The following is a 17,206-nucleotide window of genomic DNA, read 5'->3' on the forward strand; positions in this document are numbered from 1 at the left end:
CTAAACGTTAGAATAGGTAAAGAAGCCATCGCATTTAGCTAAATTATGCTAATTATATTAACAACCCAATTTCTTATACAAGTTATTTTTAACTAAACAAGGATGATCTTGCATAACTGTTCGACTATTAAATAAACTAGGCCTCACTTCGCCTTTGCCTTCAACCTGTTTTGTGTGAGGCAAATGTTTTATAAACAGGACTCTTTCTGGTGATAGTGGGTGCCGATTACAAACATATTTCGGTATCGAAATTTTTTTTCTCAAAAGACCTATTTTCGTGAACGTTCTATGCATCTTTCACACGAACTAACGTACAGCAAACATCAGTCGGGGCATTCTAAACCAGCAAAGTACTCTAATACGGTTGCTCGTCATACATTCGATGCCCCGATCAAAACTATCTTCTCTCAATATTCCAATTCGAAACGTACGCATGCGAAAGACGATAGACCCGTAAAGAAGGTTCCTTTATTACGTGAGCACTGCCAGCACTGCAGAGTGTCTTCACGTAATCATAAGGTTACGAAAGAAAAACAATGATATTTTGTTTTAACAGTTCATAGAGATACTGCATAACTACATTGTTGCTACTTTACCAAAGTATATAACATTGTATCGTGGTGTACAAAATCAAAAGTTTCACAGTAAACCCTGTAATTTTTGTTGATTTTCAAGAAATGAATTGGACCTGTGAAAGTAAAAAAGCAGAATTACGTTGGAGCAAACATGAATTTTATTAGTTTCTATGTGTTTTAGATGGCGTCAATTTACGATCGCGTTTCTCGCCGCAGTTCGATGATGAAAAAAATACACATAAAAACTTTCCGTCCAGTCTTGTTTTTTTTTTTCAGTCATGTTTATTCATTGTATTCGTATAGTTTACTTAGTAAAGTCGTCATCAACCGTACGGTTTGTTTCGTCAAATACATGCTATATTACTGGCGTATTTTTCTATTATATTCGTCTCACCGTAGTCAGTATACATAGCGAGTTCGATATAAATGAATGCTATAATTAAATAAATAAGTATAATTTAAATACTACTTCTTGTTATCACAGATAGGAAATTAATAGAAAAATCTTTGCGGGGCGCTAAACGACGGTCAGCGAACCGGTGTCCATTAGCATTGATTTGATTTCAGCGAACATTTATAAACAAATAACCGGTGTCCATAAATAAATTGATTTGGTACTTAATAATAATTAGTAAAATTTTTAGAGAGGGAAGAACACTTAGTTTTTTTTGTTTTTTTTTTTGCTTTAAGAGTGAACCAGATGACATCATCAGACCGACAAATGTTTGTCCTTGCTAACAGATTATTGTTTCTTCGAGGCCATTGAAATTTTAGATTACTAAAGACATCGTCAGTAGAATTTTATCTACTGCAGGTAGAGCGGCATTATCTAAAATAGTTATTGTCATCGTTATATTTTAGGCTATTTCTTTAGCTTTAATGAGTTGATCTGCTATACTGTCCTGCTTATGACACTCAGATAATCATTATATTTACATTTATACGATACTTTTCCTCATGGTGTCTCAAGCAGGCCCTGTGCTTTTAGCATTAAGCATTGCTCGCTCTATGTATGACAGATGTTACACTGTTCCACATTTCGACGCACACAGACTTGTATAGGCGTGCGTACATGATTTATTAGCACAGAGTACAACGGTTGAGCGTGTTTTGATTTTACTTCAGTTCTCTTACCATAGCCGGTCTTCGTAGCAACAGAACGTCCCGCCGCCAATGCCGCATCGACAGATACCCTGCTTTGCCTGACCCTCTTTTGATGCTAATGGCTTTATACATTTTGTGCACGAAACAGCTCGATACTTGCGTCCAGTTTGTATCAAGAAGGTACAAGATGTTTGGGATAAGGTGGTATAAGTACTTCTAGTGGAAGGGATGCAATGTTAAGGACACGGGCGACCGATGGGCATAATATTGTGAAGGGAAACTTTTTTTGGGGCGAATAGTATATGCCACATCTGTCACCAAAGTGCGTTACGTTCTGCAAAAAATATATACAGTACAGTGACATCACCGACGGAAGAGTGCCTTACACTCCTTGAGATGTTCATAGAACCTATGAGCGTGTCAATACTGAGATCACCGTAAGCTCCTGGTGTGCCGCGTCTATTAGCATTGATATTCTCCTTTGTTCGAAACAACGATACGGATACAATATCGATAGAGGGGCAAATTCTGGTTTTCGTTACCGGGTCTAGCTGGCCAGCGGCACTTATGCTAGTTTCATGCTCCACGACCCGCACAACTACTAGGATTGATACGTTTCCATATATGAGTTGCTTAGTATTCGCGGTGAATGAAACGACGCCAAGAGAAGTAAGGCATTGACAATACACACATGGACCTTTCAAGGACATAGGGGAGCAACATAGTTGTCGATGTTTAAAAATTTCGATTTTTTCACCCTGTTGCCTTCAGCGCGGATACCTTTCATATCGGAGCAGTTGAGGTCGCGCCTGACTTTATTCGAAAAATGCTCGTCTTAAAACTTCGATTATGTAACATGTGTACAACATCCAACTATCGTGATCTAACGCCTGTTTCGCCATCAGCATATCCCTGAATATCTAGCAACGACTTGTTCTAATACTGTATTATTGAATGGTTCTCGATTACGTCTAAGTACTCTAGTCCCAGGCTTGTAGCTAGTATCGCTTGCAACCAGGCTGCACGCAACGACTAGTCTTATGCATGTTGTACGCAGGATAGGGTGATGAATGCGTGTTATCGTTATTCGGCGTAGGATAGTATTGAGAGTTCAGAATTTGAAGTAGTGCATCGTGACTCATCTCATACAACTCACTCACGTGGATACCGAGTATAGAAGCGGCACCATTAATATCGAGCCCGAACGACTTCAGTAGCTCAGTAAATTCAACTTGTTTACCGGTAAATGGATTAAGCAGCGGAGGACATCTGGAGTTGCACTGAGGCCATGTACATTCGTCGATGAGGCGATGATGGCAAAGATCGGCATGAAGTCTCCACCGATGCTGAACGTGAGCGTCCTGTTGTAATGGGTCGCTAGTTGAAGTAATTTTTGGTTGAATTTGAAGCATTTCGGTACGAAGTAAAGGGCTGTACACCGATCTTTCAGTGGTCTTACGTCGCCGGCTGCGTCCATTTCTATCGGGACCTTTTCGGTTTTTACGGGTACGTCGACGACGAACTCGTGCCCTGTCGATTCCATACAAACGACACAAAACAAAAGCATCTGCCAATGAGCAATAATTTTCCCTTAACGCTCTTGATATTAAATACCGCGTATAATCCCAAATGATACCTTCCTGATACACAACAAAAAGTCCTGTCTTTACATTAGGCCTAGATTATCTGCTAGGTAGGCAACATACCCACAAATAATGATTAAGAGGCAATCGAAATATGTGTCCAATCCACAGGTATTTCATCTCAGAGCCAGACGCATATCCACGTACGTGTACGTAATAGTAGTTTGCTTCGTGTCGTCATTACCCCACCTATTTTTGTTCTGCGGGAATATCTTACCCAGCGCGCTGCTGTTGTTGCTGCTTTCCATTAGTTGATGGTACGTTGCGTATATTATCGTACATTTTATGATCACGGTGATGCTCATGATGATTGTGTTCATGAGGTTGCAATTCCCAGCAACGAAGGGCCTGCGGAAGACTTATGCCACGGATGCGTATTTGCGTCCAATTAGGTTTTGTCAATATGGTGTGCGATACACACGATGGAGCGAACAAGGCCCTGTGTACGCAGAAGCAAAATATGCAAACGTTATTGGGAACGCTAGAAAAGCAATTAATAGGAAACGCGCTTAGGCGACCCAGTTACGGCCGCCTTTCTGTCAATGGGATGAACCCTACCCAAGCGTATGACCAAATCAAATTTTCGTTCATTCAACGAAATTACTTACGTGACATTCGCGAGGGATTGACGTAGCTTTTCTCCGTTGTTGTACGCGTACTCCCATTGCCGGGGGTTTATGGGGTTGGCCACGTTGTCGATCATCATTTGCGCCTCATCATAAACAAATTGCACAACGAAAGATGGAGCTGCAAAGATGAGCATAAAGGTACCGTTGAAATGTATTTCCTCGTGAGTCTCGCCCAGGTAAATGGTAGTAAAGATCAATTAGAATCAAGTGTAAGAGATTACTTTAATATTATAAGTAAATAAGTTCTCACTTTTTAATGTTGGGTAGATGCGATAGGGAAAATAACATTTCCAATGCTCCTCCTTAGATAAATATTGAGTACATCGCTCTGGTAACATCCCTTGCCAAAAGCTGAAATAATCAATAACGATCAATATTTAATATTTCAAGTACCTCTCGACTCAAGCTCCCGACTTCATCATGCATCCAAAAACGCGTGCCTTACCCGCTTACAAAAGGCCATATGAGCATTAACATCATTCCGCAGCACCTCGGTCATGTCGTAAACGTCTGCGTTATATATATATATATATATATATATATATGTATAGTCCGGAATTTAGAACCGGCACATAAAGTAGATCCTTTGGTTGTTTCTCCGAGGAGCCGATTAATAAGTATTAAAAGTATAAAGAAAATTGTTAAAAGGCATCATAAATCCAATTTGAACGAAAAATGTTAAATCTATGACCAGCCTTGGCTCGCAGTAGGGTGTGTCATTATGATTTCATAGCAATACACTTTTCACAAATAAAGTTACAATATCCTACCTTAGTCCGCTCTGTATCATAGTAACTGCATTACAGTTATGCACATCACGGCAGGGAGCTTGCCCATAAGGTTCGTTATCGAGGAACCATCCAGAATCAACAATGCCTCGGACGCGGGCGCGAGATCCGGCTTCCCGAATCTGGTCAGCGACGCGATCGATGTTAAGAAATACACCCACTCCTCCTGCCGAACTTCCGGCCAGGAAGATCAGTCTGGCAGAAAGAAGACCTCCGCGTCGAATAAGATCCTCGATGACTTTCCGCAAAATTACAGCGCCCATAAATGAAAATTCTCCTTGACGAGTCGCCATAGAAGCGCCGCTCCAGCCATCACTCGAACAATAGGGAACGAAACTGTAATTATTATATATCGGACATAAATGGCATTATAATCAGAGTCTAATGTTCATTGCTATGTTCTAAGCGTTACATTGATGCTATGCTGTATAGCATTGTCCTGAAGCATATCAAGGCTCCAGCTAATACCGTTGTGATTAGCGCTATTAGCATTGCACACATGCACACGCGCACCCGATTGATGTGACGGTAATGAAGGGCTATGGGGTAGAGAGATTTGGCCGCGGGTGCTCCCAGCAAGAAGAAAGTAACCGTATCGAGGAAAATGTACTACCATAGCCAGTATGTATAAGAGAACACGAAGCTGCTGAACGCGCAGGGCCATCGCGACGTGTAGATTTGGCATTTAAGCACGGTACTAGCGTTGCTGAAGGCGGCAGATCGAAGATGGGCAGCAGCACAAGAGGAACGCTGTTCGGTAGAAGATCAAAGAGTTCTGCTGGCCAAATAAACAATAATTTGATCGTCGGATGACGACGATTCGGGGAGACTCGCTCCCTTCTGCGGCACTGGCGGCACAGCCAAGCGCATCGCAGGATCACCCGACTCGGCGGTTGATTATGGGCGCTGCTTAAAGCGCTGGGGGTGAAGCCAAGGAACGAAGGCTGCTGATGACTGCTATGCTGGTCAGCTAGTTGAAGTAACAAACTTAGTTGGAGTAATACTATTACGTAGTTCGACACCGAAGCCACGACGATTAGGGCAAGGACCAATATGCGGTAGCGGCCAGAACCAGTAACAACGAACAAGTGCCAGAGAACGACTGGGCACCTTAGTAGGCCTGAAGAAAGGACCTCGGCAGCAGCGTCGACACCAGATCATGCTGACGCTCTTAGAAACGGGTAGGTAGCTGCTAGGTAGCGCAGAGGTGAGTGAATTAAACACACGGTTCGAGACGGACAGTTCGAGACGGACATACGAACGAGTCGGGTCGAAACGTGCTTAACGTCTCGCGCGCAACGGCCAAAACGGCGACAGAAGCGACGGGCATCATCGATGAAATCGAAGTAGCATATGCCATGGCGGATTTACGGACAACTGAAGAAACATCCCGACGAGAAGAAAACAATTCAAAGAGAAATACATGATGGACAGCGAGAGAGCGAGGGCGAGTGTAAGCGCGATATTCCGCCGGTCGTTTGAAGTTTGCCGCCGCCGCCGCTGCTGCCGCCGTCGCCGCCGTCAAGACCGGAAACGTCAATCGAAGTCATCTTCATCCCTGTGTCCAGCGCCCTCTTCTTCGTCTGTAACTGAGAGGGTAGCCAGACAGAAAGCAGCAGAAAACGACCTGGTGCTCGGTGATGGCTCCTTACTTTTCCTTCTGCTCTCCTATCTCCGCGTTTTAGCGCTGAACTGAGGGGCGGGACCATAAGGCAGCAGAAGGGTCCGTCCTATGGTAGTACGTACGCATGCCTATGATGGAACGTTTAAAGAAAATAGCCTACCATTTAGCTAAATAGCTATTCCTCCATATTGTAAAGTCGCATGGCTAGCAGCTGCTGCCGCTCGTCTAACTATTGGGTTTATAAGAATCTTTGTGTGTGTCTGTACGTTTGTCGGTCTGCTTCGGTTGAAACCTCCAGGCTGGACTGAGAGCCGAGCTCAGACTGTTGTTATGCCGAAAAGAACTTTGCGATGTTACAACTGCGATCAACTTAAGTACGAATAACCATGACTTCTATTATGATTGCACCGCCTCGAACGTACTCTGGGAGCAAAATAGATAATTAAAGCACATGCATTTTAAGGGTCATAACAAGTTACTTATGAAGATCATTTTTGTTACCAGATTCAATTGATATTATCAGGGTTTATACTAAAAACTTACACGTGATTAGCGTTCCATAGATAGGGATTCTCAGCCATGTTAGGAGACAAAATGCCGCGCTCTGTAAACGGAACGTACGAAGCCAGCTATTAATTGCTCATACCTCTGCTATTTTCTGATATTATTAACCGCGCCTTTGTTTGTTACGTCAGCGCACCGGAAGCTCATTTTGAAGGTTATTGCTAGTCTGGTTTTTGTTATGGCCGCAGGTATTGCAGTAATATGTAACCAATTTTTCTCCAACTGAGATGTCAAACGCGCTTCCGTTCAAACGAGTTCAGTTAAATACTGGCTACTAAATATTGCAAAGCCTACAAAACGTCTTACTGAAGCTGAACTAGTGATATTTTGAATAAACAACAGTGTTTTTATGTTCTCGCATATCGATCACACTTACTTGCCGCCTACGTGTTACGTATACTTCGTTCTTTGATAGGTTACGAATTTTGGCTAAAAATTGTGACTGAATTCTAGTACTACTTCATGACTCAATACACAGTTTGAAAAAGAGGGTAAAACAACTGAAAAAGGCGTGTGGGATACAAAGGCGTTTGGGGAAATTCGAATTAGGACGTACCATAACGTTGTTCGGTCCAACCCAACGAGGTCATAAAATGCCCATTCGTCTTCCACCGTATGTGGCAAGTCTTTTCATTAAAACAGTGCCATCCGCCCTCAAGAAAGACGACCCAACGTTTACTTCCTCCTGTGGCTCGACGGATGTAATATCTACGGAAATAAACAAAAAAAAAAAAAAAACGCACACTTTATAGTTAGCTGCTGTAAATGAAAAAGTTCAAAATTTAAAAAAAAAAAAAAGATCAATTCGCCTTTCCCTTAGAAATCCCAGCCGGAAAACTAATGACATCGAAATAAATTCTTTTGTTACAACAACGCACAAGGCATGTAATGGGTTTGATTACGTTGTCCCAAAAAAATGAATTTATTTTTAAATTATATTCGCCCGCGGATTTCCTGGTGACCCATCGATTACATTGTTATCGATTGTATTCCCTCCTTTATTTACGATGAAAATTTGTAGCTCCATTGGTTAAACCGTTCCTTAGGCACCACATGGAAAATATCTGTTTCAGCGAAAAAATATTTCGTACATTAGTTAATTTCCTAACTATATATACAAGTGATGTATAGAGTATAAATCGGATCATCAGAACACATACAATTGCTGGTTCTCCTTGACGTTCCCTTTAACAGATTCTCTACCGGAAAAACCAGTTTCGAACAAATACAACGACTACAACGAATGGGTCAGCATTTAAGTTGAGTTTCTTTTTGTTGATTTTAATTGATTATGGCTGCTCTATTGGACCCAGTAAAGTTAGTGATACTTCTACAGCTCCAGATATATCCGCTGATCAACCGACTATTACTCGGAAGCCATCTTTCTTCCGCTTCGCGCGTATGCTTAGCTATGAATGGCAGATTCCGTATAAGAAGACAAAACGGTTTACCCTAGAATTCTCTGCACATACTAGGTTGTTGTAGATCTTGTCACTCAGAATCTTTATCCAAGAAAGTTTTAGGAGGCTTCTAAAAGCGCTGGATAAATTGGCTTGTTCAAAAGTGCGTCTCCCAGAGCTCAATATCACGAGACACTTTCCATTCAATTAAAACCAACGTAGGCTTTCGAAAGTCATGCTTTCCTATCCGAACTATGTTTTAAAGCTTCCGTCGTTTTAGTTCTCCTCCCGATATGAGGAAAAAATATAACAATACGGTGGAGGTAATGAGCAGATCCAAAGGAGAATCGTTCAGAAGATACAAACTGACGAATATTCAGTCTGACACTATCAAAGGAAAAAGCTCAAAGGGCTACTTTTACCGACTGACGAACGACTGAGGTCCGAGCTCTCGAGCTCAGAAGAGTTGTCGTGATCAAGTGTGTCTATCTAATAATAGATTCATGCATACGATACGACGATCAGTAGATGGCATAGCCTTCGTGGTAAGCAGCGAAATACATAGTTAAATGATTACAAATATAGAAACCATACATAAACGTTTGTGGTGTTACGCCTAACAGCATTGTATCAGAGAGTTGGCAAAAGCGATTGTATCTATTTGCGGCGTTCAATCCGTATGTCCTATCCAGGATTCGTAGGCAGACACATTGGCGCTGAGCCGTCCTGCGGACGCTACCTGTACCTAGGTACTTCTACTTGTCGAGGTCCACAGATCCGCTCGTCCACTATCCGATCGTAGGCGATGTATGTTCTTGGTGTATGTTCTACTCCGACGGCTGTTGCCGCTACTGCTCTAGACTGCGAGTACAGCTGCAACGGGCTCCCGCAAGTGAAGTAAGCGCTGATAGTAGGCCACCATCGGCAAATCAAAGGCATTTTGCCGCCACTTCAAAAGAGCCTCGCCGCCAGATGACTCCGCCCTCAGCCCTGAGCAGCGGGAACCGTGGCAGAGCTGGCTGCAACAGCAATTCTTCTCTACTCTACAAGCTGGCAGGTAGTGATGGCTGTCTCCATCACCATCATGAACGTCATCATCACCATAACGAACATCAGCAGAAACATGAAAGTCATCATCATTGCCATCGCTATCGTCAGCAACAGCCCCAGCATCAGCAACGGTTAAAGGAACGAAAACGCCAATGCGTTTATACCAGTAGAACGGGTGTAGCAACAACAACGTCAGGATAAAATCAGCGATGAAGGCAATGGCAGCTGTAATAAAATGTACTCGTTGAACCTCACAGGTCAACGAGAGGATGGGCAAACGAATATCGAATGAACGAAACGCAGAATCAACGAATAATTTTGCATTGATCTATTTCAAGATCAGAAGTCGTGCGGCCACACAAAACGTGCACTTGGTGTAGCCATGCATGATAACGACGATGAGAACCTAAGCTGAATAAATAATAGACGAAATACGCCTAAAAGCTAATCAGTTTCGAAATACTACCGTTTCTTCTATACAGAGCGGCGGAAAAGTTTAAACAATGTTTTTATGTTGGCTTGCGTAACCCACCCAAACACTGTATGGTTACGTGGTTCTCTGAGCAGCCTACGTCAGCTGTCGCTATCGGCCTAAATACGGGCGCGCGTAAGTTATAATCGGATATCCTTGCGAATAAATATTTTCGCGTCTATTTTTACTTTGTTATTTTTCCCTTAGAACTATTACATATGCGTTGTTATAGCTATCAGAAAGCACTGTGGTAGTTTCGGCTTCGCGGGCGCATCTGTTCTGCGTTGTTTGCGCTTATTCTTTTCTGGTTTCCTATCATTGCCCTTGAGTGCCGTGGGAACGACGAACCCCAGGACCGTCCATCGAGGTGGTTAGAAACTTTGCAGCTTGCGTACCATCTGCATGTCCGTCGAGTAGTAGCTGTTGATTTGTTCAGAACTCAGGAGAACAGGTGTTTCTTATGTTTCGTTGTTACCCGGCTTCCCTCCTTTTGGTCCTTTTTTCAAAGGCTCATGTCTTCTTCCCTCACTTTTCGCACCTACTTCTGAAACGATACAGACTGCCTGTCGCCACGCCTGCTGTCTTGTAATAAACTCTTCGACAGCCTTTTAAACAACTTCAACCAACTGTGATCAGCCTTCTTGTTACGTCTGGCTTCTCTACCGCGCTAACTCAAACCGCATCACTACTCATTTGCCGCCCTCAGCCGGCGATAGCAGTAGTGATATACTGGTGTAATACAATAGACGAGCACCAGCGGCTATAGGACCATAAATCTCTAGTGCGTAAGCCTGCAGGCCGATACGGTAGGACCACCGATGAGTTCACCGCTCGGAACAAATGCTGCCTTGATTTCTTCCGAAAATTCGCAGCGATGCTCGGCCGTGGTATTGGGCTGCTGTGGACTTTGAAATAACATTTGTGTTATCTGATTTTTCCCCCCTAGCAAATTTCCTCTTCAGCTACCCCTTCGAGTAAGAACTACTGGATATTACATGAGCTACAGTAGCTTGTTGAAAGTTTGAGTCAAAGATAGTTTCGGTTCTCTGCCGCTCGTATGCTCAGATTTACCATAAATGGCTATGCACCCTCGAGGATTATTTGGTAAAATATCATTACGACTAAACTCGTTTCGATGGTTGTTCCTCACATAGACGATTACGTGAATTCGAAGGAACGATGAGCTGCACCGAATCATCACACAGTAATCGGCTTTCTTAAAACAGTAAAGCATCGAACACAATGATTTACCCACGTCGTTCTATCGGACACGTGACCCATCGAAGAATACCTAAATACGTTTAACTTACCCTGCTGGTGATCCATCGTTGCACATCGCTGTTGAATTGTGAAGCAGAACTTTTTTGAGTAATCTCAGCTGTGGCCTTTCCTTTTGCTTATTATTGGCCTCTGTTGGGTAGGCATTTTGGTTCATGGTCCGCGAACTCTTTGGACGTTTGCCGTCTATGCCAGCCTGATACGCTTGAGCAATTTGCGAAATGGCCTGAACACTTGATAACGGCCCTACGGGCGTCGTTGACTCCGTCTGTCGTATGAAAATCGCCAAAAAGCCAGCCAAACACAGACATTATTGTTGTCAGTGTAAAAAATGATAAAACAAATTTTAGGGAACTAACGCTACTCTTTATATAGCAATGCCAATACACGTTCGATCTTGTGAAATAGCGTATTTATGGCAACACTTGAACGAGTACAAGAAGTAACGTCACCATATGCGCTGTTGATAAGTTAATCCGTATAATTTTTCAAAAAGCGTTATATACAGCTTCAACACTTTGATGCAACATATGAAGTGGTATTGAACGGGGGTGCAAGCATTCGTACAGCGCTTTTTGCTATGCCCAGTTGTGGAAGGGCGCTGTGGTAGGAGATAGACAGTATAGGATTTACCTTTATCGCGGTTGCTAGAAGTTTGACCATATCCATTCCTGTAAGGGGTATACTTGTGTGTGCTTGAGGTTGTGGAAGTGGGTCGCTGCTCGATCGCGCCAAAACCCCCAGTAGAGATGCCGTGAATAATAACAGAGACATCGCCAACTGAAATGAGGGCATTTAATAGTTGGTCTTTTTAATCATTAATATGTCCCTTGTTTTCTGAAAATTTAATTGCCTGTAAGTGCTACCACGATACGCGTCCTGCAATACGCAAATAGATCGATAAATAAATTCATATATACCAGTATAGGCGGCCACCAGTCCGAAAGCATTGTAACATTTATAGCGAAGTCCTGCACTGCGTACAGCGGATGGCATAGAACGTAAAGGATACGACAAAGCGCACAGAACCTGTATTTTGTCCCGTATCTGTCGTGTGCTTGACCAGAACTAAGAAACTGAAAGAAGTTAGCTACAACTTAGCCCTGATGGCAGTTCACTCATTCCCCAGCTTCTCTAGTCAGTGTGTGTCGTTCGACGTCGTAGTACGCCTGCTGCTATCATCTACCTAACATCACTGTGTGGGGGTTTGCGTGCGTGTGTGATCGTAATGATGCGCGACGAGAAGAGACAAGGCGAGGGTTTCGCACGCGTGCCCCAATCGCGTCGCTGAGCGCGAATAGCAGCTCGCTCACAGTCCAGCCGTTACCATCAACTCGGATATCATTCGTCTGCTTGGTCGACTTTGAATCACTGATGGCCGAAACTGTTGAAAATCGCTGCTACGATAATTTACAAGCAGTAATACTACTACATAAGAATAAACTGCTATACCGAAGACATCAAACTGGTGACTGCCGCTGCTATGTACGCCTGCGTCATCGAAAAAATCATTTTCACAACATACGCAAAAAGTTACTGCTGCTGTTGTTACTGTTTCGACCGTTGTCGTTGTATCCAAAGCTCAGGCAGTCGGCACCCCAAAGCCGCCAAGTAATAGGTTACAACCACGTCGATGATCAACACCTTTTTTCCTCCACTTTTCCCTCGCCTCATCACTCCGTGTTCGTTCAGTTGTGAAGGCTATTTTATTTTTTTTGTCTCTCATATTTATCACTAATTTGAGCCCGACTAGTTGACGACAGCAGCGCTGGCGGCGGAACACGCGGGGCGGTGGTGGCAGAGGCCCGCTAGATAGACCGTATGCTGCTGTTACGGCCGCTACAACAATGATCGGCCGCATGATTAGGCATCCACCGGCAGCTACTTAGCTTGATTCTTGATGAAAGCTACAATTTATGGAGCTTTTCTCCTTCGACGTAAGTAAGATGGCTCGGAAAGCGGGTCTGAGCAGCTGGGTAGGGACGGCTCATTGTTGCAATCGCGTATTTCGCTCCGTAGTTGTTCGATCTTCTTGTTGATACCTCGCCGTCCGCGCGGCCGTCCACCTGTCTAACCGTCTACCATCAATGAAAGAAGGTCCGCGCGCGCGCGCGCAGGACTTGTTACCGCGCGTTCACTTACTTGTTAGCTTGCTGCTTTATCTTCTTTTTCTTGTTGAGCCTTTTTTGACATAGGATTCCCTTCTTGTCTCTGTTTTCAAAGGAAAAGTGGTGCCGACGCCCCTGGCCGATAGTCGTAGCGTTGTGGTGTGATGATGGCGGCGTCCTTTTGCTTATTTTGCTCGCTCCTCCTTGCGCTTACCGTTTAGCGCTTTCGGTGGCGCTCGGTTGATTTTTCGCTTTTTGGCAACATGAAAAGGAAAGGTGCGTGGCAGCGCGGCTCCTTTTCGCCGCGCACCGCCGCTGCCCAATTGCCATTGGCTGACGCTGTGTTTTCTGACGCCTTTAACGAGACTTGCGTCAGCGAGGCAGATATCGAAGGCCAAGAAAACAGCGACGAAGGAGGGAGAACGAACTAATCGCAGGTAGCACGAGCGGCGTCTCCATCGCTACCGTCAGTATCAGAGGTAATAGTAAGCGACAGACGTCAATCGTGTCGAAGAACAGCTCGGGGTCATACACAGAGTCTCCGATCGTGCCCCAACTTTTATGCGATTGAACATTACACCGATAGCTCTGTTTTCACACCATTTTAGCCACCAATAGTGCAGATGCCCCACCTCAATATTTTTTCCAGTTGGCTGACACTCGATGTCAAATACTGGGCCATGATGTCCAGACCGCCGCAGTTAACTCGCTGTTAGGCGTGCTAAGACGCCTTGCAAAAATCTAGTACGACACCTTTCTTCCTAAACCTAGTAAGCTGAAGGACATCGATAACATCACGTCGAAAGGTTTAAGGCGAGGCTTCTGAAAAACAGCCGATTTGTCGGATTTGTCAGTTCGGATGTGATTTTATCATCCAGCGCGAGTTATCTCAATGTCTAATAACGTCCTTTATATATATAAATAATATTTTCCTACTGCTAGCACGTCTTTTAGATGCATGTACTATAAAACTCCTTTCAGACAGTTCTTAGGCATTCCATTATCAAATTTCTAAACATGTAATTATGTTAATCGCCGATTTTTTGTGCCTAAATTACGGTACGAAGGCCCGACGCACTTGGTAAATAATCCGACTTGGCCTGATAAATGTTGGGCTGAACGCTGATTTATTTCAATGCCCAGTGTAATGAAGACGATGAAGTTACAACGACCCAAGCCACACTAATGCATCAATTCTCTGACTGTAGATCTCGAACTTGTTCCTCAGATTGACACAGAGGAGAGCTGGCTGAATGCGGCACCATGTGCAAGCCTGTGACAACTACTATGTGACCACTAAAATATATTTGATTTGCAATAAGTAAACTAACTAAGACCAGAAGCATGATAAGTTTAACTACAAATAGAACGCATAACATAAGCTCAGGTATAAAAACTAGTGATGTTATGAAATTAGTGGTTTCAGTGTAGTTCCTTCTGCAAGTTACAAACGCCTATGGCACTGATTGTACCGCCCGTTGGGTTCTATCTGAAAAATGAGACCCTTAAATGAATACAGCAGATAACCTCTATTGTGTGCTTATTGATGAGCGATTTTCCGTAGAAGTGTAAGTATAGCCAACAGTCGTCATCATTACTTTGAAGACGAGGTTCGCAAAAGAAGTGCAGAAAACGCACCAACCGTTCGCGCAGCTGTCGTGTCGGTCCTTTCATACCTACGCGTAACCCTGATCTTCTCACACCCAGCTTTTAAGGATGCTGGATCCGGTGCGGATTATGTTTGGGGGTAGTAGGAGTTTCTTGTGGTGATGTTCCGTCGAATCATATGGCCTACTGAGTGGCCGACAGATCACTTCGCTGATAGGGTTTGCCTGCACCCCAGATGCGATAAAGAGGTTTTGTCATTTATCGATCTACGATTTTTTGATCCTGTGGGGTTTAGATAGTTCCTTCAATATTGTAGTTAGCTAGTATACGTCATAACACCGACGTAATAAATCCACTATGTGTTGTTAGTAACGTATCACGGAATATCGAATAGAGGCTCAACAAAACCGTTCCACAAATTTCGACCTTTACCGCATTAGAGCAAGCCTTTTCCTGCAGTGCATTCACTCGTGCGAGAAATAAGCTGCGTGCGAGCTAGGCACGCACATAATAGAAAATAGCGAGCCACCATTTCATCGTTACACAGGGACCTAGCGTCCCTGTAAATGACAGCCCCCCAAACGGCCTGTTTGTCTTGTCATCACATTGTATTTGTGCATGTGTTTCTGTGCTCTCCTGTAAATGCAGTATGACTTAATGTACAGTATATCCTATATGGGCACTCATCTGTCGGATAAACCTGTCGTCTCCCTGCAGCCCATCTATGTATAGGTGTGTGTATGCGTGCGAACGCATCCGTGCCTGTGTCATGGCCGCAAATGCGCTACCTCTATGGGATCTGTAAGCACGTGTATAAAAGAAAGATTGCTACGTACGAGAAACAACAACAGGGCAGGACATGTTACCGTCCAGTAGGTACTGCCAGTGGCGACTATCAGGACAGTTTTACGTAACACCCGTGGCCCGATACTGATGGTCAGTTACTGCTGCACTAACTGCGTTGTGCCGTCGTGCTCAGTCGGACGTTCGTCGGGGCGTGTCAGCGCCCACCATCGGAACCAAGGTTCACGAATATGACAAGATGTCAGTTAGAAAAATGACTAATATATATAGATCTGTTACTTTCTAGTGGCTTTTAAGAACAGTCATCATCACCGAAAAATACTAATATAAAAAGAAGACTGCCTAAAATACGGTTTCAGTAGATGCTTTAAATATGAAAAATAGGAAACAGTTAATGACTGCTAAAATGTATTTTTTTGCAAACAAAATTTGGGATATGAATGGCTACCAGTTAACTAATGCATTTGCATTGTTCAGGAAGATGCGGTTTTAGGAATCTTCACCCAGAAACTTTTCATTTAAAAACACTTATTTTCATACTGAGAAAATTAGTTTTCTCTGTCTTGCATACTTTTTAAATGGTCAAACTAGAACAGAGGCCTGCACTGTCACCGTTGTATATAGTACCTTATTTTTTCGAGACATGCTTGAGTCACAGCTTTCATCAGTATAAGAGAAGCTGTAAAGCTAGAAACTGGTCACCTTTTACATAGGTTGTTTGGCATTCTACAGACGCTGTAGGCCCAGCAGGGCACATTATAGCGAATAATTCTACGGATACTTTTTGCTAACGCCGTTGTCTGGCATACAGGTGTCCAATCTAACATAGCGTTAGTACAATACTGCTCACTTCCGCCCGTTCTTTTTGGGCCTTTGTGCATACACCCTCCTTGATGGGTTTGTATATCTGAGGGAACTTCTTCGAGATGACCGGCACCTTTCTGCAAACAGGATCCACGTGTCCGTTCGGCGAATTCGCTGCAAAGTGGTTGGTTGCAGCCGCCCTTCGACTGTGCCCTCGAAACTCTTAACACCTGAGCCAGCCAGAGCCTGTCTGTAGGACGGCAAATGTACGTAGACTCGTCCTGTCGCGATCAGCTCTTTCGTTCGATCTCAATATGATATCATTCTGCTTTCCCTCGTTTGGCCGGCACTCCGTCACTCCTGCGCTCTCACGCAGTATCTTCTTTTCTCGCAGCGGCAGTCGACAACCTCCCACCATCAGCGCCGTCTGCCAACCTCCTTTCAGTCTTGTTATTATTATTATTATTATTATTATCTTTTCTCATCCTCGTCGCGATTTTCATCTTGCCTTTCTTCTCGATCGGACGCATAGAAAGCGCGTCGGTCTCATTAGCCGCTCACTTGAAGCGACAGCAGAAATCAAAGGGTCTCGCCGCACTGCCTTCGTTCTTCTTAGGAGCTCCACGATGACGATGACGACGACGAATACCTGCATCTTTCCTTCTTCCCTTCTGATTTTTCTCCGATTGATTATTACTACAACCGCTACTACCACGACGATAGCTCCAACTTCTCTTTGGGAACGGAATGGGTCC

At 43.8% G+C, this 17,206-nt stretch overlaps 1 protein-coding gene across 1 annotated transcript; it reads right to left on the bottom strand.

Moving 5' to 3' along the window:
- Positions 1 to 247: 247 nt before the first annotated feature.
- On the bottom strand, positions 248 to 11,901 carry Notum (palmitoleoyl-protein carboxylesterase notum). The gene is made up of 9 exons (XM_022850646.2): positions 11,761 to 11,901; positions 11,160 to 11,395; positions 7,484 to 7,635; positions 6,907 to 6,967; positions 4,722 to 5,075; positions 4,202 to 4,302; positions 3,931 to 4,069; positions 3,540 to 3,761; positions 248 to 3,209 (listed from the first exon to the last, which is right to left on the bottom strand). The coding sequence occupies exons 1-9, from the start codon at positions 11,899 to 11,901 to the stop codon at positions 2,678 to 2,680; spliced, it is 1,938 nt and encodes a 645-aa protein (XP_022706381.2). The 3' UTR covers positions 248 to 2,677.
- Between the last annotated feature and the right edge of the window lie 5,305 nt (positions 11,902 to 17,206).

This window comes from Varroa jacobsoni, unplaced genomic scaffold, assembly GCF_002532875.2.
Source record: "Varroa jacobsoni isolate VJ856 unplaced genomic scaffold, vjacob_1.0 scaffold_1472, whole genome shotgun sequence".
In the NCBI taxonomy this organism is placed as follows: domain Eukaryota; kingdom Metazoa; phylum Arthropoda; class Arachnida; order Mesostigmata; family Varroidae; genus Varroa; species Varroa jacobsoni.